The following is a 21,904-nucleotide window of genomic DNA, read 5'->3' on the forward strand; positions in this document are numbered from 1 at the left end:
CGGGACTGCACGAAGCCCGGGACTGTAGGCATCTCTGCGTAGCTCTCGGGAGACCAGCGCGAAGTTTCTGATGGCGACCCCTCTTGCTCTCCAGGCTTCAGCGAAAGCCTGCATTCGCCCCATAGGACGCACACACATTTCCCCTTCATTTTTGGAGGGGAAAAAGTGCGTCCTATAGGGCGAAAAATACAGTAAGTGCAAGTATTAAGTATGTTTATAGCACCTGCTTATTACATTTCTCCCATCTTTCCTCCAAGAAACTCAAGGTGGCGCTGAACATGGTTCTGCCCTCCCTCCTTGCTTAGAAAAGCACAAACAAATACAGATCAAACAAACCCAACAATCCTAATTGATAAGGTACATTGGCTCAGTTAACAGTGCCTTTTAAAGCGTTAGTGAATAGTTTCCTTTGTTGCTTGCAGCTTTCCTTCCAAGTAAAAGAAGGTGGAGGGTTTGAAGCAGGTATTTCAATTTCCTTTCAAACACTTCCTTTAGCAGGCTGAGGTAGTGCACTTTTTTGTTTTGAGTCAAGGTGAGTTTAATCTTTGTCCCATAATTTTAAAACAGCTGCTTTTAAAAGAAAACTTTCCAAGGTAGTCTTTTCCCCCCCACCTGTCCCCTTATTACTTCAATTATCCTCACAGCCCTGTGAGAGAGTAGCACTACCCCCACACTGGCATTATGCAGCAGTGTAACGTTCCAAACCAGTTTCAAAGGCCGCCCCAGACACAACACATTGCAGTAATCCAAAGAGAAGGTTTACAGGGCGTGGAACACTGAAGCAAGGATCTCTTTTGGTCCCGGTACAGTCATGCCTGGTGCAGCAGCCTCAGCTAGAACAAGGCACTCTGAGCCACGGAGGGCATTGTGACAAAGACGGAACAATGAGCACCTCAACTATGAACCGCTCCCCTTTTAGGGGAGAGTATAGCCTCCTGCTGAACAGGTTGAACACCATTCACCAGTGCAAAAGTGGACTAACAGTACCTCTGCCTTGTCTGGACTGAACTTCAGTTTATTGGCCTTCATCCACCCCATTAGCATGCCTAGGATTTAATTTAGCATACCCACCATCTCAGCCAATTAGATAAATAAGAGAAATAGAGTTAGGTGCCAGCTGCATTCCAAATCACTAAATGATCTAATGTGGTACAGGGTTGTGCATCAGGATTCAGGCAAATCCTGGGGATATGTCTGTATGGGGGGGGGGGGGATGTCCTCGGCTTGTCAGAGGCAAAATGAAATCCGTATGAGTGGCACAGGTTGAAGCAAGACCTCCTGTGGTGCTTTAGTGATCCAAACAAGAGCAAAAAGTTGCAGAGAAAGTGAAAGTAAGATCCCTAAGCTTTCCATAGCATGAAGGTTGTGTGGTGAAGGAACAGAGAGCAAACAATAGAGAGGAAAGAGAGTTGAGGGAAAACTCCACTGTGACTGATGTTTAGACACCAGAGGGAATAATTTTATCTGAAAAATGAATCCCTTTTAGTTCTCTCCACCTTGAATCAACTTTAAAAATATGGCTAGTACAAAATCCCCTTGAGCTATTTGCCTGCAATTTGGTAGCCTTTTTTCATTAACTATGGGCTAGTTTACCTGCAAATTCCATTGACTTTGGTCAAAAACAAAGAGAAGTTACAGCCTTTAAAAAACAAAAACCCAAATCCTATGAGTGAATGGGAGGTGATGGAATGAAATAGACTGATGGATCCCGAACCAAATTGGGCAGCCCACAAAACACCGCAAACTGGATCAGACTATTTTCTCAAGTACTGACTTGAGGCCCAAATGTTATGATCAGTAAGCACACTTGGTGGTTTGATGTTTATGTTACCTGAAGCCTGAATGCCACGGAGTTACAGAGATACCCACAGCACCACTTTCTGTAAGCAGTTGCTACACAGATGAGTAAAACTACAGAAGAGCAGTGCCACCCACACCCAAGGATGTCATATAGAGGAGGGAGAAAGGTTGTTTTCTGCTGCTCCAGAGAAGCGGACACGGAGCAATGGATCCAAACTACAAGAAAGAAGATTCCACCTAAACATTAGGAAGAACTTCCTGACAGTAAGAGCTGTTCGACAGTGGAATTTGCTGCCAAGGAGTGTGGTGGAGTCTCCTTCTTTGGAGGTCTTTAAGCAGAGGCTTGACAACCATATGTCAGGAGTGCTCTGATGGTGTTTCCTGCTTGGCAGGGGGTTGGACTCAATGGCCCTTGTGGTCTATTCCAACTCTATGATTCTAGGATTCTATAATTTGGACAAGCTCTCCAGAATGATACCATGATTGATTGAGGGATCAAGAGAATCAGTAGGGTTGCACTTCCATCTCACTTTGAGCAAAAGTCATGCTACAGAGTGACCCAGGCAGTTTTATTGCTAAAACAAGGCCAAAACCTCAACTGAAATGGACCTAGAAAATGAGTGTCATCTAAGAGTGTCTGGAGACGGCTGGCAACTACTGCTTGAACACTATGTCCGGGAAGGGTTTGTTAGCAATTGGCCCACAGTTGTTCAGAACTTCTGGGCCCAATGAAACTTTTTAGGAATAGTAACACTATTGCCTGGGAATAAAGGAGGCTGGGAATATACCCTCTGTTAACAAGGAATTTGCTACTTCCTGCACTCAACCAGTCACCCCCCTCTCTGCTTGATGCGGTTAGCTAGGATAGGCAAGGGCCACATCCACAGGCCCTAAAAGGTAAAAGTTATCCAGCAAGACAATTGTGAGGTCCAAAAATTGGTGGATACAGGCAATTTTGTTCTCAAAGTCCCTTGCAAACACATCACAAAGAACTACAGTACTGGGATTCCACCAAATCGATCAAATTAGATTTCAAAAGACTCAAAACCATTTGGAAAAGCTCCACAGGATGGCTTTGTGGGAATGCAATTATGGTGTAGAAAAATGGCTACTTCACCATCACTACAGAGAAGGCTTGATAATTAGCTCTTGTGTTCGGTCGGACTCATCATGAAATCTTATCCAGATGTGTTCATGCCACAATGCCCTCAGCTCAGGTGTAGGGTTCAGCTTAGCTCGACAACCACTCGAGTAATCTCTGCATTCCACAGAGTGACCAGGAATTTGAAAGAACTGCCAGTCAAACCAGCCAGAAAACTCACTAGAGTCCAACATAATTCATTATCCTCTAGTACCCACCCCCCTTGTAGAGGGGAACAGTTGCTATAAGCCATAAACCTCAACAGGGAGTGATCTGACTATGAAAAATACCGTATTTTTCATTCTATAAGACAAACCCGACCATAAGACACACCTAGCTTTTAGAGGAGGAAAACAAGAAACAAGAAAGCAACGCAAAGCCTCTTGAGTGAAGAGGCAAGAGCGCTCCTGCTGCGCTCAAGAGGCTTTGCGTGGCTATCCCCGAAGCCAGATCCCTCTCGCTCTTCTGGCTTCGGGGATAGCTGCACAGCTTCTTCAGGGCAGAGGGATGAAAGCTCTCCGCTGCCCTGAAGAGGCTGCGCGTGGCTAAGCCAGAAGCCAGAACAGCCAGAGGGAGCACTGCGCAGCCTGCATTCGCTCCATAAGATGCACACACATTTCCCCATACCTTTTAGGAGGGAAAAAGTGCATCTTATAGAGCGAAAAATACGGTGAGTTGATGTACAATCTTTCACTTTCAGATCACCATCCTCCTTTCCCGTAGAAAGAGGAAAACTGAGAATCTGTCCTACTACATGGGTTGGGATGATGGTATCTTGGGACGGCCTCATGGTCCTAATGTATTAAGCAACTCACAAATACTATGGAATCAGGACTCCATGGGCCAAGTGGGCCATTCCACATTAGTTCAATTTTGATGAAACTTGGTGTACACCCTTCCCATATGGTTGAAAGAAACCCCTTAAAAAAATTTCCCTCTATCTCGAACAGTTTTAATTTTATAGCACTTCAAAATTTCGTGAAATCTGCATTTCATTCTTTGTCGAGAAAGAGCATGTCTTTGCAATAATTTTCACCATCAAAAACTTTTGATTCCATCATGCCCACACACTGAAAATTTAGGTTTTCTAAACCTAGTTTTTCCACCCAAAAAACTACATTTATAATTTTTTTTAAGGCATTTATAAAATCTTTTGAGCACTGGTGTATTTTTCCCTGAAATCCTCATCATGTTATTGAGCTCTGTGTACAATTCCAAAGAGATCTGATCATCGGTTATGGAGAAAAAAAATAAAATGTACACAAGGCCAAGGTTCTCAAGAGGGACAGAAACGCAGATTTCACGAAACTTTGAAGTGAGATAGACGAAAACAATTTTAGGGGATTTCTTCCAACCTTAAGGGAAGGGTATACACCAAGTTTCATCAAAAATCTGAGATGGTGGGTGACCAAACCCCTGTTTTTCACATTGATCTGATGTGGAATGACCCAAGTGTTACTTAACCAAGAGCAGAGCATGGGTTGCTCATCCCTTTCTCTCCTAAATTAGCAGCAAGAGGGGTTTCATCCTGATTCTCCTAGCTTTTTTTAAGTCACGGAAAGCACAAGCAGGCTGCTCTCAAAGTAGAAAATGCATCCATGGAAACCCATGAATATCCTATTTCACTTGTTCCCAGTGTATGAGCTAAGTCTAAGCCACAAGAGCAAGGAGAGGCAAACACGACCATTCACTCTTGTTGACAAAGGTCTGCAGAAAACATGGAGAAGAGGAACCATTTCTGCTGTTGAGACATAGTGGTCTGGTGTGGGGAAAGTGGATAGGGAGAAGTTTTTCTCCCTCTTGTAACACCAGAACCTGGGCCCATTCAATGAAGCTTAAAGGTGGAAGATTCAGGATAAGAAAAAGTACTACTTCACACGTTGTATAGTTAAACTATGGAATTTGCTCCCACAAGATGTAGTGATGCCTACAGACTTTAAAGGATTGGATACATTCATGGAAGAAACAGTAAGGCTAGCAATAGCTACTAGCCACAGTGGCTATCTTCCACCTCCACTGTTGGAGTGAGCCTCAGAATACCAGGTGCTAGGGAATCAAAACTGGTGAGAGCAGAGCTGCACTTAGGTCTTGCTTGCTGGGCATTCTGAGAACAGGATGTTGGACATGGGCCTTGGGCCCAATCCAGCAGCAAGGTTCTTCTTATCTTCAAAGCGCTTGCTCTGTGGAGAAGGCTCACCAGTGTCTCCAACCAGTGGCCTTATGCTAGCACCCCACGTTGTGCAAAGACCTATCTGGAAGAACCCACCTCTCAAAATCTGGAGTGGAGGATGGCAATGGCAGTCCTAATCGTTCCGGAAAGAAACAAGAGGTACTGTGGTAACCTGGGCAGAAAATGCAGCAGGGGATGTTTTCAGTCGGGCCGTAAGACTTCTGGATCAGGCCCAGAGACCAATCTAGTCCAACATCCTGTTCTCACAGTGGCTAACCAGATGCTTATGGGAAGACCACAAGCAATAGTCCAATAGCTTTTGTGATTCCTAGCACCTGCCCATCTCCTTACTAGTTAGTTTTCTATGTGCAGAGATTTCCCCATTATATTATAATATGGAGGAGCCATCCCATCCCACGAGTTCCCAGTCTGAAGAGAGATACTCAAGGTATAGCATTACCTAGCAAGAACTAGGCTATGATCAGGAAAGGAAGTTAAGAGCTTTATGATCAAGACCACGAGGAGCACAGAGGTCTAAATCAAACACATTGTTCTAATTATCTCTTCTTGAACCAGCTCATCATTCAAACCTTTTTAAAATGCTGCTCTCCCTCTCCCAACTTAAGAGATCATTCTTTGTAATATAACTTTTCAGAGGAATATCAAGCCTAGTCCGTTGCAGCAAAACCAAGAATGCCCTTTGGCACCTTAACAAGACTAATAAAATTATGGTATAAGCTCTAGTACACATAAGCTTACGCCATATTACATTTGTTTAAGTCATTTAAGTTGCCACAAGACTCTTTGTTGTTTAAGCTTTAATCAACAGATTAAAAACAATCTTCCTTCTAAAATAAATAAATGACTGAGTGGCAGCTTTTGTTTATTAAATTGCACTTTAGTCTTTAAACACTCCCTTTTGCTCACTAGCTCTCAACAACACAGGTTGTGGTAACACCCAAATTAAATTATGTTATCAATTAAAAAACAGTTTAAAATAAACAAAAATGATTTAACTGGCTCATAGCTCTTATTTAGAATCCCCTGCCTGTTGATATCATGCATGCACCTTCGCTGTACTCTTTTCGGTATCTGCTAAAAACATTTTTGTTTGGGCAAGCCTATCCAGACATGTTAATGATGGCATGTTTTAATATTAATTTACTGTTAATTGTCATTATTTTTAAAGCTTTTAATTAGTTTAAACATTTCTTGTAAATTGGAATATTTATTGTAAAATGGCTTAGAGGTTTTACTACAATCAAGCAGTATAGAAATTTTATTAAATAAATAAAATAAAAATTATTTTCAGAGTAAGATTTAAAAAAAAAGTCAGATGCCTGAAGTCATGCAGTTAAGTCACTTACAGTATCCTGAAATAAACTGTGATCCGAGTTTACCCATTCTGTGAAAATCTGATTTATTTATTTTATCCAAAAATGTATATCCTGTTTTTTCCACCACAAACATATTGCTCAAAACAGTTGACAGGTATTTAAAAAATAAGGACAAAAATAAAAATAGGAAGAATAATCCATCAATAAATCCACGATACCAAAAAGTACCAAGGCTAAGAGAAGTATCGAAAAACTAAGGGCACAAAGCTTAAGTCGGGGATGCGGGTGGCGCTGTGGGTAAAACCTCAGTGCCTAGGACTTGCCGATCGTATGGTCGGCGGTTCGAATCACCGCGGCGGGGTGAGCTCCCATCGTTCGGTCCCAGCTCCTAGCAGTTCGAAAGCACTCTTAAGTGCAAGTAGATAAATAGGGACCACCTTATAGCGGGAAGGTAAACGGCGTTTCCGTGTGCTGCGCTGGTGCTGGCTCGCCAGAGCAGCTTTGTCACGCTGGCCACGTGACCCGGAAGTGTCTTTGGACAGCGCCAGCTCACGGCATCTAGAGCGAGATGAGCACGCAACCCTAGAGTCGGACACGACTGGCCCGTACGGGCAGGGGTACCTTTACCTTTACCTTTAAAGCTTAAGTCAATTTGGATAGCCGGACTGGATTCTAGCAATGAAACTCCACATAATATCGCTGCTATCTCTTTTTCAGGCCTAATAGATACTGCCAAATGCAAGGAGGGAAGGATATTTGCTGCCCCATAATATTTCAGGACATATCATGTTTTAATATTCTCTTAGGATTATTAGAGGAGCGCACTGCTAATTATTATTATTTATTTATTTATACCCCGTCCATCTAGCTGGGTTTCCCCAGCCACTTATGCCATGGGGCCTATCCAAGCCCAGCATCCCGCTTTCCACAGGGACCAACCAGATGCTGAGGGGGAACCCATAAGCAGGACAGAAGAGCATAATGGTCCTCCTACTGCTGTTGTTCTCTAGCACACTGCCCCTTGTCGCTAGAGGCTAATAAAGTCATCATTTCCAAGAGGGGTACTTTCAACCTGTGCAAGGGCCTCTGTTCGTGAAGAATAAGTCTACAAATGCCTATTAAGCCTGATGGCTATGTTCTACCTGCACTGCTATAGGCAGTATGCTTCTGAATACCGGTTACTGGAAACTGCAGGAAGGGAAAGTGCTGTTGGTGCACACAGGTCTTGCTCATAGGCTTCCCACGGGGATCTAGTTGGCCACTGTGAGAACAGCATGCTGGACTGGATGGGCTGCTGGTCTGATTCAGAAGGTCTCTCCTGGGATAAAACAAAGCCAGTTCTGATCCAGCAATATTCCCCTACCCTTCCAGGATAGTACTTGGGTAGAGAGAGATCAAGAATGAGGCCTCAGCTTGAGTCTGCTTTCCTCACTCACCATGGGCCAACCTGAAAGGACCGCATGCCAAAAATCTTACCAATCTGCATGGAATTAAAACATGCTTCCTAGCCCTTGGGATTGGTGAATTTTACCTTTCTGAGGTCAAGGAAGTTTTTTTAATAAGGGATTTCCCTGTTCAGTTACTCACTCTTGCATTGAGGAGGAAGAGACAGCATGTGAGTCTAAGGCCTGATCCCAATTTATCCCAGGGTGTAAAAGAAAGGTGAGTTGGGGGGGTCACATTCTCTAAATAGAGCCCCTATTGGAAACTCAGTTTCCTACCTCCATCAGATCACTAGCCACAAAATACCAGTTTTTCCTCATATAATCACCAGATCTTAATCCACCACCTCATATAAGAATCCCATTTTGGACCCCAGGAACCATTCCCAGTAATACAAGAGACTTACTACTCCCATTGTCATAGGCACAACGTATCTATGTCCTCCACTCATTAATCGTAGTCTTCTCTGCTACCTCACGCAGTAGTGCCTCTGCCAGTCAGAGGCAAGCTGTACCTCATCGATCCACCGCTGCTCCAAGAGAGGCCAAAGAAAAAATGAGAAAGAGAGGGAGAAAAGACTGGATCCAGTTGCCTGCTTTCTCGGCCGTGAAGAAACGGATAAGGCAGGTATCCCAAAATTACGGCGAACAAGTCTGAGCAAAGCAGCAGCTCGTGGAAACTCAAGAGGGAATAATCCTTTCCTGGGACGGTGCGTTTACCCCTTCATTTGTTGACCCAAAACTTTCCTGACGGAGCAAAGTACAGCAACAGAACTGAGGAAGTGTGGAGCTTCCTCATCCAGCCGGTGCCCAAGTCTCCACCTCCGATACCTGAGCGAGGCAACACCTTTCGCAATTTCCCCACTTGCTGAGCCAGAGAGCACCTGGGTTGTTTGGCAAGTCCTCCAAGCCTCTTTTAAAGTCTGAGTGATGGTGGCGGGGAAATATCTTACACACACCCCTCAAAAAAAACACCCCAAAACCAAATAGTTAAATAGAGGTAACGGGTTATTCTAGAATCCAATCAAGGTTTACTCCAGAAGGAAGTCCGAATTGCTAGATCCTCCCCCACCCCCCACTCAAGACAGAAGGTAGGAGGAAACCTGCGTCTCACTTGGGAGGAGAGAAAGTGTGAGAGAGAATGAGTTACAGCAACGTCAGGTTCTCCCCCACAGGAAGCTGCCTGCCCCACCCATGCAATCGGCAGGCAGGGCTTTGGAGAGAACCAGGGAGGGGAAGAGAAAGCAAAGGAAAAAAGGATGACGTTACCCCTTTGACCTGCCGTCAGGTGATCTGGAGCTCTGACAGGCAACTCTGTTGACTGAGCCCTGCAGAGCCTACTAAGTTTGCAAGGCAGATTTTTTTTTACTTTTTTTTTAAAGGCTACCAATTTGAAAGGAGTGGAAGGGAGAGAAAGCCTAGGAGAGATTGTACAGAGGTACGGCTGAGCAAACAGCTTCTGGGCAGGGCTGGGTGTACTCTGCACTTAGAGAGACAGAGTTCTGCAGCTTGGGAAGCTGAATTCTGCAACTGGTATAAATTCTACACCTCAGCATGAATTCTGCCCAATTTATCCTGCCCAAGCATCAAATCCTGCCCAATATATCCTGCCATTCTGCCCCCCACCTCCCCGCAACATAAAATGTATTCACTTTCTATGGTTCTCTGATCACTGGAAAGTTGATATACTTCGGCTTCAGTGGTTTCATGAGGCATTGCCCATATCCTTGCAAGCCATTAGGGCCAGATAGCTTTAAAAAACACCATGAAACCTGAACATCTGAAACCTGCATCCAAGACTATATTCAACTTTTGTGTGTGCGTTCCCACAAAACTGCAGTTAGAGGCTATCTACCTAGTTATAAGCAATCTCTTTCAGCTGTGTACAGGCACCAAGGACCATGGTTTTCTGTATACGTATAGCATTATGAAGCCCAAACCACTCCATACCATCCCTTCACCCACATCTGATCACCTGCAGCAATTAACAATTGCCTCCAGGCAACCAGCCCCACCTCTGCAGTGTGTGAACGCAGAACACAGATGCAGCAGCCGAAAGTATTCAGCTACATTGCAGATCCCCCTAGCAAAAAGGACAGAAAAGGCCCATTTGCAGAGGTGCCACAGCTGTTAAAATGAGCCACAATACCACAAGAGGGTATTACAACTCCCTAATATGGATAGCAGCTCCAGACATGCTGCAATCTTTAAGCTCCATCTCCACCCCCACAACTGGGACAAACTTTCTACTCCAGGGAAAAACCTTTTTAGGTGCCAGCTTCTCAGCAGCCAGGAACAGAGGTGCTGTGAACTGCTCCAATTCACTCAACACTGTACTTACAAAATTCAGGAGGAGTGTGCACCTTAGAATTAAGATTTTTTTAAAGCACCCATGGTTCTGTACACAAAGCTGCCAGTGGTCTGACTCAGTGGCCACCTTCAACACGGCTCCAACTAGGATGTCTCTTTAACCATAGTTTATTATTTCGTGATCATCAGGAAACTATAGTTGCCAACTTCAGAACAAGCTAGGCTCTTAAACCACAGTATGATGTTTGTTTAAGGCTTGTTTTGAAGCTGATAACCACAGTTTCCTTATTTTAGACACAAGTACAAAATGAAGTTTAATTAATTAGAGATTTCCTGGTTTAATCACAGGTCAAGGAAAGGTGCTCATAAGTATCTCAGTTTAGTATGCGTGATCATCCAAAGAGGGCCAATATATTTAAGTACATAAGTGTCGGCTGTGTCTGGGAACAGCTCTCTCAAGTTTCAGGCAGAAAGAAGTCTTCCCAGCTCTACTGTCAAAGATCCTTTGATAACTGGAGATGCTGAAAATCGAATCTGGGGCGTTCTGCATGCAAAGTAAGTGTGCTAATACAGAGCTCCCCAACCTGCAATCAGGCCAAAATAAATTTGCATGAGGATTACAGAGCAGGGTGGGGGTGGGGGGTTCTATGAGAGAACAATTCATTAGGAAACAGGAAGGTAACAAAGGCTCCCAGCAGCCAGGGAATGCTCACTTTCATTTGTCACAGTGCAGCTTACCAAAATATCAGCATATATACCCTATTTGAAATACTGAAGGAAGTGCAAGGTAACTTGTAGTTCAAATTAAAATTACTTCCAGCAGCTGGATATTTGCTTCAGTGTCATTACGGCAACAGCCAAAACAGTAGTGAAACTCCCCCACACAAGTGTTAATTGTCATCTGTTAAAGTATTAGTTTATCAATACACTGGATTAGAGCTTGCAGCACTACCCCCAACCCACAAAGTGGAACACATGCATAGCCAACACCACCCCCAGGGCAGGTTCCTGCAAGTTACATTTTAGATTCTAGTATTAAATAAGTCTTTAAAACTAACGACAAAAAAGAAATACTAGTTCGCATCTTTATTGTTACTAGTTTACTTGGAAATCATGAGTGTTGAGGAGCATAATAAACATGGTGTTCTTTCTGCTTGTAGAAAGCAGACGGAAGACCAACTTAATTATGTTTCCCAACTCTCATGATTTTGTATCAGGTGTGTGTTTTTAAAGGTCTGCCTGAACTCTTAACGTTTGATGTAGGAATGAGAACGGTGCACAAGAGGAAATGTAGTCAGCAGTTCATTCAGCACCTTCCTGTCACATTCATGAAAATGAGCAGGGATTAAATGTGCAAATTAGAGGAGAGTCCCTCCCAGCCCTGATGCTGCTCCAAAGCAGCTGCCTAGAGATGCCTAGAGGGGGCTGACCCTTACTGGAGTATATGCAGGATGGAGCCTTTTGTTCAAGGCCCCTGAAGGCTGGGAATTTGCAACTGCAGCTGACTGGAGATGACTAGAGAAGCTTCCCGCAGGCATGACATGCACAGAGCCCTGGGCCAAATTGGGGCGGTGCTGCAGGGTCTAGCATTTTCTTTCTCCAGAGGCTTTCCTATATGGATAGAAAGAAGACAGCCAATACTTCCCTCTGTAATTTAGTTGGTTGTTGAATTGCAGGTGTTGCAATACAAACCCTAATCTTCAACAGGCATACATTGTAGGAATACTGCAGCTGCTGCACACCAAGTCCCACCACCCATCCATCTAGGTTGGCATTGTCTTCATCAGTACTGCAGACCCCCTGTTTTTCAAAAGCCAAGCCATGGACCCCTGCTTTTGAAAAAAAAATATGATGTCTCTATGGTGGTTTTCATTGTGTGAATGGTGCCATGGAGCCCCTGGGTGGACCACCAATTGAGGACACTGGCCTACATGACCATCAGGATAGACTGTAAAATCTCTGTCAAGTGTAATGTACAGCAACAGTGCAAATAATAATCCCACCCCTCCAAAAGCTTCACACATATGGCCTCAAATTCACACCTTTCCCTTTGGTCTCGGAAGTGCTCTGCTGCATCCCATCAGGCCAACTCTGCAGTGTCACAGATAACCAATCATGAACCTCTGCTTTGTTCAAAGTCTCTAGAATGGTTGGTAAGCACTGTCCCCATGAAAAACAACAGCAGCTGCCACATGCCATCCACTAAGATACCCCGTCACTGCTCCGTTTGCCCACTAGACTTGCAAATGGGCCTGGTAAAATTAATATGCTGCACCTTGGGTTTCCATTTTGGGAACTGGAGGTTTCCTACTTCAGAGTAAGTAGGATGTCATTTGGCTTAACCACCCCACTACTTAGCTCATTTCCACAGGCTTCCCTATGAAACCCTGATGCAGGAGAGTAGCATTCTGTGAACACTTTCTGATTGGAGAGCAACCTCAGTTCACCTTCTCTATTTTGAAAGGATTCCAAGATGCACATGCACATAGGGAGGCTGCTGTCTGGTCGAACAAGCTTCTCCTGATATTAATAGGACAACTGCAAACAATTATTTAACCTATCTGAGAGTGCTCTTCTATTAAAATTAAAGATACAAAGCAGCTTACAGAGAGGAAAAATACAAGCAAAAATGGAGGCAATAAATTATTAAGTTATTTCAAACCTAAGAGTGGAGATCAATAAAGCTTACATAAAATAAAAATCATAATAGCTGCAGCGAGACAATAAAAGCTATAAAAAGCCACTAAAAACCACTAAAAGCCTCAGAAAACATATGAAAAGTACTAACCTCTGGAAAAGTCTAAAAAAGACACCCTTGTGCCAGCTCAGCCCACCCCAGTCATTTCTTGGCCTTCAGTTTCCAAAGTTCTCTTTGGGAAAACAAGGGCAAGATAGCCAACTATTTGCATGGATGGATGGATGGCACTGACAAGGTGCACTGCGACCTGGCCCTCATAAAACATAAGAGGAGAGGTTTAACACATCCACAGCCCTACATACTATGTTATGCAATGCAATGGAGAAGGCTGGAGCAGCTGTCTGTATGTTTAAAGCAGGAGTGGGGAAACTCTGGCCCTCCAGTTGTTGCCAAACTACAGCTCCCATCAGCACCAGCATGCATGGCAAAAGGTTCCCCACACCTGATCAAAGCCAGGAGATCCTTATGATCTGCATCACATTATTATTTGTACAAATGTGCATTTAATGTGTCTGGCACTTCACTCAGCACAGGAGGGCTGGGTCCTACCTTGAGGAGCAGACAATTTAAAACCTGACATAGGCAAAAAAGAGGAAAGGTGTGTGTGGGAGAGTAACCCAAGGAAAGAATAAAGGCATCACTAAATGGCAGATTCTCTACTTGGTCTCTAAATCTATGGGCTCATAGAATAAAGCACACACACGCATGTTCTGGGCTTCAGATTCTTATGTGCTTCAAATTTATTCCACAATGTAAGCCTGCCTGGGTGGGGAAGACAGTCAGCAAGTGAATGTGTCATCTGCTTTTGTAGAGGCCCAGATTAAGTTCCTTCTCTGGGTCATCCAAGAATCTTTTCAAATTCTTAGTCTACATCAAGCCAATTTTTGTTCTGCTGAGCCAATACACAAGTTGCCTCAGAACCAAATTTTGTTTGGATAAACAACAATCACCACAAGATAGCCTAGGAGTCATTAGCCTCATTCACCAATTAAAGGCAAACAACAGCCTGCAGACATCTGGAGGAGGAGATGGAGGGACACCCTAACACACAATTATCCCACACAGTGTAATGACCCTTCCTTGCATTTTATTTCGGCTAGAATGCAACATCAATTTGACATTCTTATCTAAGGTTTTGGAGTCACCTGAGGCTTGAAAAAAATTGCTGTATATTCACCATCAATTTGGTGTGCTTGTCTTAAAGCCACCAATATTTCAAAAGGCATAAAAGTTTTAACACATTTCATGTTTGCAAAAGCAACAAACAAAGGAATACTGTAAGTGCATTGTGAGGGGACCATGTCCAACAATTGTTCAAAGTGTTGCATAGTGATGTGTGCACACAAAGATGTATTGCATTTCCTGTGGGAACCCTGTCTAGGAAGGCTCAAGCCACATAAGTCTCCAGAGGAGAGCAGGCTAGACTTCTCTTCCTCTAAAAGGGTCTCAAGTGTAATGCCTAACTTTGGCACCTATTAATTTAAGTGGGGATAACAGGTGTATTTGGGGAACACCACTTGTGTGTTAACCCTGCTCCCTCCCTATTACAAAAAAATATCAAAAAATCAAGTTGCTTCTACCTGCACCATTCTGAGCTTGTTACCCAGGAACATGAAAAACTGTCTTGTAATGAGTCAGACCACGGGTGGATATAGCTTAGGGACCATTCACAGACACTGTCTGGTAGATTTCAGACATGGGCTTTTCCAGCCTTAATTGCAAACAATGTGATCGACCACTGAACCATGACCCTCCCCTAAAGGCATTTCACTCTTGGTCAAGCTGGAGTGTGACAAAAGTATGGGGTTGAGGAAAGAGAATGAAATGAACAGAAGAGCTGCCATCATTATTCATATTATGCTATCTCAGGTGGGTATCTATCAAAATGGCTGCTACTTCACATCATCTGGCCAGTTTTAGTCTGGCCACCATGTCATCCACCTCACTTCTGGCCCCAAAGAAGCTAGGAATGCATGTCATTACTGATTAGTATATTGATCCATATCTACTGCTCCAAAGCAATGAAACTGTACACTGGAAGAAAATTCAGCCTTTAAGCTTGGGAGCTTCAGACTATCATCTCAGCATACTAGCAGAGGAAATACAGATATGATGTGTACACACAGATCCTCCCCGAAAAAAAAGCAGATATTCCGTGGAAAAGACAGACCAGGCTTTACATAAAGTGTATTTCAAGAGCATTAAAAAAAAGAAAGAAAATGAGTTTAAACCAGGGGGGTTCATTTGAGGGGACTGGTTCCTGACACCATTTATTCTGTGGCAACCAGCATTTAGACAGTGACAGAATTCTGTCTTTCTTGGTGTGTATGTTTCTATCTATCTCACACAGAGCAGACCCTGGGCATAAAAACCTATGATATGCTTCAAGGCGGGGGATGGGGAAGAGCCTGTAGCCCTCCAGATGTTGTTGGACTCTGAACTGCTGTAAGTGCCAGCCAGTATGCCCAATGATCAGGAAAGATGGGAGCAATATCTGGGGAACCACAGGCTACCCACTCCTGCTTTAAAGGACCCCTGCATGAAAATATATCAGTGCAATTCTACTTGTGAGTCCTCCCTCTAGTTCACCTCCCCATGAAACTCGTGAGGCGGATTAGACAGAATGGGGAGGCCACTGGGACCAAGGCTGCACAGAAAAGCTTCCTGGCTCTGCAGGGATTTGAACAGCTCCCAAAAGAGAGCTCAATCTAGCCTCTAAAGTTTATCTAAATCTCCTTAAATGCCAAAAGGTTCTTTGAAGGAGAAAAAAACACAGAAAGGTAAAAGCAAATACGGGGTGGAATAAAGGATGCTTCCTCAGGCCACCAGCTAAAAAGTACACCCACACCCCTAGAAAGCTGTCTGGTGGATAGGCTGTTTCACCAACTTTGCTAACCTGTCGCCCTAGGAACTTCCTTCTCTCCCCCCCCCCCCAACTTCATTTTGAGCTAGGCAGCCATGGAGAAAGTTCCACCACCACCCCTTAGCGCAGCCCTTCCGGTTTCCTGCCAGAACTTGTTAGTCCGGTTACCCAGCAGAGCAACTCCAGTTACATTTGCATCTCCCCACAGTATGTTTGTTCTGAATAAACACCCACTGAAGAGTTAACAAAAGGAGACAGAGCTATTTACCTCTGACAGAAGGAGGTCACCTAGGAAAAGATTATGCTTCATTTGAAGTCACTCCTTACGAGTAAAAGGGGTGGGGGGTTAAGAAAAACTATAAACCAGGTTGGGGAACCTGTGGCCCTCCAGATGTTGCTGAATGATAACTTCCAGTATTGCTGGGGCTGATAGAAGTTGAGGCTCAGCAACATCTGGAGGGCCACAGGTTCCCCGCACCTGGTATAAATCCACCAAGCCAAGAGCCAAAACATTTGAGGAGGAAGCCACATAGGGCAGTCAGCCAGTTTACGTTGATGCTCATTCTGGAATTAAATTTAAATCAATGCATATATGACCAAAATCTCTATTGATACAGGCAAGTAATTTGCAATAAAATTTAACAAAAATACTCACCAGTCAAAGAAAGCCATGTTACTTATTTCCCTTTTCGTTTACAATCACAGCAACACTTTCCTGCTTGAAAAGGTCATAAGAACAGTACTGCTGGATCAGGCCAGTGGCCTATCTTGTCCAGCATCCTATTCTTACTGTAGTCAAGCAGATGCCCATCCACAAGCAGGACCCGTCAGTGTAGAAAGAACACAAATCTGTCTAACCCCCCTTTAAAGCCATCAAAGTTGGTGACCATCACTATATCTTGTGGGAGCAAATGCTATAGTTTAACTGTGCGCTGGATGAAGGAGGAGGAGAACCATGTAAGCCGCCCCAAACCATTTGGAAACTCTCCATTCCATCTGAATCAGGAGATGCTGTGAAGAAAGTAGACTGGTGTCTGGAAGCAGTAAAAAGTTGGATGGGGGCCAACAAACTGAGGTTGAATTCTGATAAGATGGAGTTTCTGTGGATGAGTGGTTCCCATGCCCAGGAATTAGATGCAGAACCTGTTCTGGAAGGGTTGCACTCCCCCTGAAGGAACAGGTTCCTAGTCTGCGAGTATGCCTGGATTCCAACTTCTCAATGAAGTCTCAACTGAATTCTTTGGCCAGGAGTGTTTATGCCCAGGTTGGGCTGAACTGCCTACTACTTGGACAGCCTGATCTCAACTGCCCAGACTCTAGTGAGCTCCCACTTAAGACTACTGCAATGTACTCTATGTGCCCTTGAAGACAACCCAGAAACTGCAGCTAGTGCAGAAAGTGGCTACTAGGTTGGCAAGTGGGGCAGCCGGGTGGGACCATGCACCACCCTCAGGAGAGCTCTCCAGCAGCTGCCAGTGAGCTACTGAGTCCAATTTGAGGTGTTAGTACTAGCATACAATGTCCTAAATGGCTTGGGATCAAGTACCTGAAGATCCCCCACTACTAATAGGACCCAAAGATCAGCATGGGAGGCCATGTTGGTGGTGCTGCCTCTGGGTGGTGTTGACTTGAGACAAGTTCATCTCCCTCACTGACTTTCAGGAAAATGTACAAACATTCCTGCTCACCCAGGCATTTGATGACTGAAAAATACTGGCCATGACAACCTTGAAATAAGCAACTGTGAGGGTGTGTGATCATTTTTAAATGTGTTTTGATGTTCTAAAATGTTTTACGTGGTTATTAATGTTACAGTGGTACCTCAGGATCTGTTCCAGAACCCCGTTCTCATCCTGAAGCGAACGTAAGCCGCGTCCATGGGTTGCGATTCACCGCTTCCGCGCATGACGTCATTTTGAACGTCTGCGCATGCGGCGAAACCCGGAAGTAACACGCTCCGTTACTTCCAGGTCGCTGCGGAGCGCAACCCGAAAATATTCATTCCAAAGCTACTTCAACCCGAGGTATGACTGTATTTGTGTTTTTAAATTCAAAAATACAAAAGGTTTGCTGCTCTATGCTCCTTTGGGAGGAAGAGCAAGGCAGAAATCTGAAAAATAAAGTAAGTAAATAAAATAACACAACTGACATGGAATCAAATATGCTCAAGCACATTACTTTGATGGCACTTAAAAAAAAAAAAAAAGCACGAGGGCAAACCAGTCCCTGCCCTGAGAAACTTCCGATCAAAAAATCTAACACAGCAAATCAAATGCACCACCATCTTCATCATGATCACCACCACCAACTGCATGCTAGCCAAAGTCCACATAACTGAAGCAGAGGAATCTACATTTCATTTTGGCCATGTTAATTCTCAAAAGCACATGATTCTCCTAATACATATCTGCCCAGAACTTGAGAATAATTACTTGATAGAGGGCCTTTTCAGTGGTGGGACTCTGCTTGGGAAATGCCCTCCTCAAAGAGGCTCCTCTTGTGCATAAGAACAAGAGTTTTGGGGGTGCCAGGCAAATGCTTTCTTGTTCTCCTGGGCTTTTATATTACAATCCATTGGGTGCTTCTGTTTGTGCACCAAATTCATCCCTGCTAGGTTCTTAAGTCCAGTTTTAATTGTTTTAAAAAAGGAAAATTCAACACTTCATTATGAAGCTAAAATAACAATATTTTTATTAAAAGGAACAAGTTCAGAATTCTTAACAAAACAATGATGTGCCAGGTAGAAATCTAGACTTGCAAAGGGGGCAGTACTGAGCAGGACTTGTAAGAATGCTAATCCCTCTTTGCCAACTCCCTCAAAGCAAGCCCTCAAAGCTGGAACTTGGACTAGGAATATATCACATGAACTTTCCATCATCCTTACAGACACCATATTAGTAAGTCACCTAAGTTTCCCACGTGAAGAAAGGTGGCTGTGAGACTAACATCGCCAAACCCACTGGGTGAGGCAGAGCTGGAATTGAGCATTAGCCAATGAACCATACTAATCTTCAAGTTTTTTTCTTCTCCTTTCTGCTTAGAAGCTAGCTCCCTCTACTGCCAATAGGTGCATCAATACACCTTTGCAAGCTTCTATAAATCTGGGACAACAAGCTAGCCTGTGGAAGATTAGACTGTATCTTCTTTTTAAAATATTCTCCATTACTAATCAATCTAGGTTCTAGCTGGCACAAGGCCAGGCCACAAAAGTCTGTCTGACACAGACACAGACAGACAAAGAGACAGACAGACACACACACACCCAATATCACCAAGGACAACTGGCACTGTGCTTGAGCAACATGGTCACAAAGGACCTCCAAATGAGAGTCCCAACACATTTCGATCCAAATTTCTCATTTCCTACTGCACATGGCCCTCTGAAAGGCAACTAATGTCAAACAGCCAGCCCTGGAGTTACAGAGGTAAGACGGTAGAATGAACCTGCTTCCCAAATGGCAGCTTTCAAACAGGAACAGGAAGTGAGGCCTGTTTGTCATTCAAGGCTCCTTTTAGCTTTATGGCTCCAATTTAATGCCAAGCTCAAACTGAACAGGCACCTGGTGACTGCCTCCTTGCAGTCTGGAGGAGGATTCAGGAGGCTACTGGGAACATAAATTGCCGTGGTGGTGCTGTTGTGAATTGACACAAACGCTGCTTTTCAGCAAAGGCTGCCACCTATCCTATTCATAACAGGCCAACAGGAGATGGGGTAGGGTGAGGACAAGCACTTGTAGCTCAGCTACCTTTGCAGTACCATATTTAAAATCAGCCTAAATTTCAGCATCAGATTAACTTAAACGTCAACAATAAAACAAATCACTTCCTTATACAGAAAGTCCAGATGGCTGCCCTTACATGTGCCAGTTTATTAGTCTGGCCCGGAAGTGAGGAACCTTTTGCAGCCCGGGAGTTATATTCCCCTCTGGGCAACCATCCAAGGGCAACATGCCAATGTTGAGCAGGGCTAGGGGTGGAAGTGGGTGCGGCAATATATGTGAATTTTAGCATTGTACAGTAGGCTGGTTTTTACACACGCACCCGCGCCCTGAATCCTCAATCCAGAGGATGGCCTGGAAAGAGTTCCAAGAGCTAGACAGTGAAGCCTGGAGGGTCTCATTTGGCCCCAAGACCCGAGGTTCCCCACCCCAGGTCTAGCCTGTTGACAACAAAGCCCCGTGCACTAGAGAAGGCCATCATTAAACAAGTTTAAAACTACTAACAAGATCATGCGAGTGCACACATATCCAGGGTGGCAGCTGAAGACCGGACTTCTTCTGCTTGCACATTTAACACAGTGCTGCTGCTAGCACCAAATTGGAACTTGGGTCTCGCAGGGGTTAGAGCAGGGCACTTGCAAGAGTTGAATTAGGATGGTGATTTCATCAAGTCACAAACCAGCAGGCATTCTGATTCTGGCTAGTGCTGCTTTCCTCTTGTCACAGGAAGTGAGCCTATGACTATTCTCAGCCTTTCCCAATTGCAAACCCTGGGGCAAAAGCCCCAGCAGAAACTGCCAGCTTTCTTGGGAGAGCCAGTTTCCCTTTACAAGATGAAGGCAATCATTTGGTGATCATCAGGGGCTGGTGGAGGAAGAAGTTAAAGAAACAGACTCGTGTAAAGCACAGCACAATTTTAAATTGGAATGAAGTGGGCAGATTAAAAAATACTGATGTACACGCCCCAACTGTGTGACTATGAAACAGAATGCAATATGTAACAAATCTCTTCCTGTATTTAAAAAAGGAGACATTTGCCTGTCATTGCTTAAATTCTGGTGTGATGCACAAAGCAACTTAACTCCAATTAAAAACGATTTCAAAATTCTTGCTGTAAGCTTAGTTGTTCAGAAAGCTAGTATTCCTGCTACTAGAAGCTGATGTTAATTCATTACATTTATACTCTGCCTTTCCTCCAAAGAGTTGAAGGTGGCTTCTTCTTCCCCTATATGGATCCTCCCCTATTCTTAGTCTCACAATGACCATTGCTCAAAATCACCCAGTGAGCTTAATGGGATTATACAGAACAGATCCCTGCCAAATCCACCTAGTTCCATAAATACTGAACTGGGTTTTCAGATAATGCCTGTGTTCTACCTCAAAACCTTCCTGTAAATCAAACACAAGCTAAATTCAGAAAAACCTCCCAACTGTGGCTAGCAGATGGCAAACAACCCACTGACTACCAAGTTCCCTCTTTCTCTCAAATGGCTTCCCTCTCTAATTTCTGTCTAGTGCTAAAGTCTACCTTGTTGTGACATCCAAATCAACCACCCATGGCTAACGCTTGCCTTCCAAAGTGGAATCAGAAGCCCATTTCAAACCCATTTCAAACCATTTCTGATTCAGGTTGGGGAGAGGGGCAACATTAACTGCTGATTTGGACATCAGGTTCTCATTAAACAGGAAAAAGAAAGTGAAACTACACAAGAGGGAAGGAAGGAGCAACTGAGCCCACAGTGCTCACAATCGTTTGGAAGAGCATCTGAACTAAACCACAAACAGGCAGTAGATACAAGTTAGATTTTTCACTATAATTTCCCAAGGAGGATAGCAACTTGCAACATCCCCATGACGCACAGGGACTAGTACTCTTTCCTAATCCTACAATTATAAAAACAAAAGGTGGCTTCAGCTGATCTGAGGCAGAAAATACCAGTGGTTCAAGATAATCATGCACTAGGATCAAGCAACAGTGGACAACAGGGCAAGCACAGACATTAGGACTCAGATATCACCTTCCATCAGACTCTCTGGGTTCCATGCTAGTCCTACTCAGAGTAGACCAACTGATATTAATGGCTGTGACTAACTTCATTGGGCCTACTCTGAGAAAAGCTTAGTTGGCTGCAAGTCTTTGAAACTCTTCTCCCTCTGTCCACTCATCTTCGTCCCACCACCAATTCCCTGGCTCTGAGCCTTCTTCCCTTGGGGGTCCCCAATTGATGCCTCCCATCACTCCCCTGCATCCAGCCAGCCCATGACATCCTGCCTCCTTCCCAAAACCTAGTTAGCACTTTCCCAGCTTTAGGAAGCAGGTAGGAGGGCTCTAGGACCATGCCAGAGCCTCACACCTCCTGTGGGTTTCCTGTCAAAGTACTCTTGCAGCCCACTTGCTATGAAAAGCTGTGCCGCCCTGATGTA

The 21,904-nt window shown here is 44.2% G+C and overlaps 1 protein-coding gene across 17 annotated transcripts in view; it reads right to left on the reverse strand.

The window, feature by feature from the left end:
• Positions 1-21,904, reverse strand: part of MARK2 (microtubule affinity regulating kinase 2) — a 108,943-nt gene that overhangs the window by 40,839 nt on the left and 46,200 nt on the right. Inside the window, exon 1 of one of the 17 annotated variants that reach the window (XM_083418741.1) lies at positions 8,298-8,993. The exons of 15 other annotated variants lie outside the window; for them this stretch is intronic. In XM_083418741.1, the coding sequence (XP_083274867.1) occupies positions 8,298-8,342 (45 nt within the window). In that variant the 5' untranslated portion in view covers positions 8,343-8,993. Of the gene's footprint in view, positions 1-8,297; positions 8,994-21,904 lie in introns of those variants that run through there. One more of the 17 variants, XM_083418748.1, reaches the window with a different exon arrangement.

Source organism: Podarcis tiliguerta (assembly GCF_965153285.1).
Source record: "Podarcis tiliguerta genome assembly, chromosome: 16".
NCBI classification, from domain to species: Eukaryota; Metazoa; Chordata; class Lepidosauria; order Squamata; family Lacertidae; genus Podarcis; species Podarcis tiliguerta.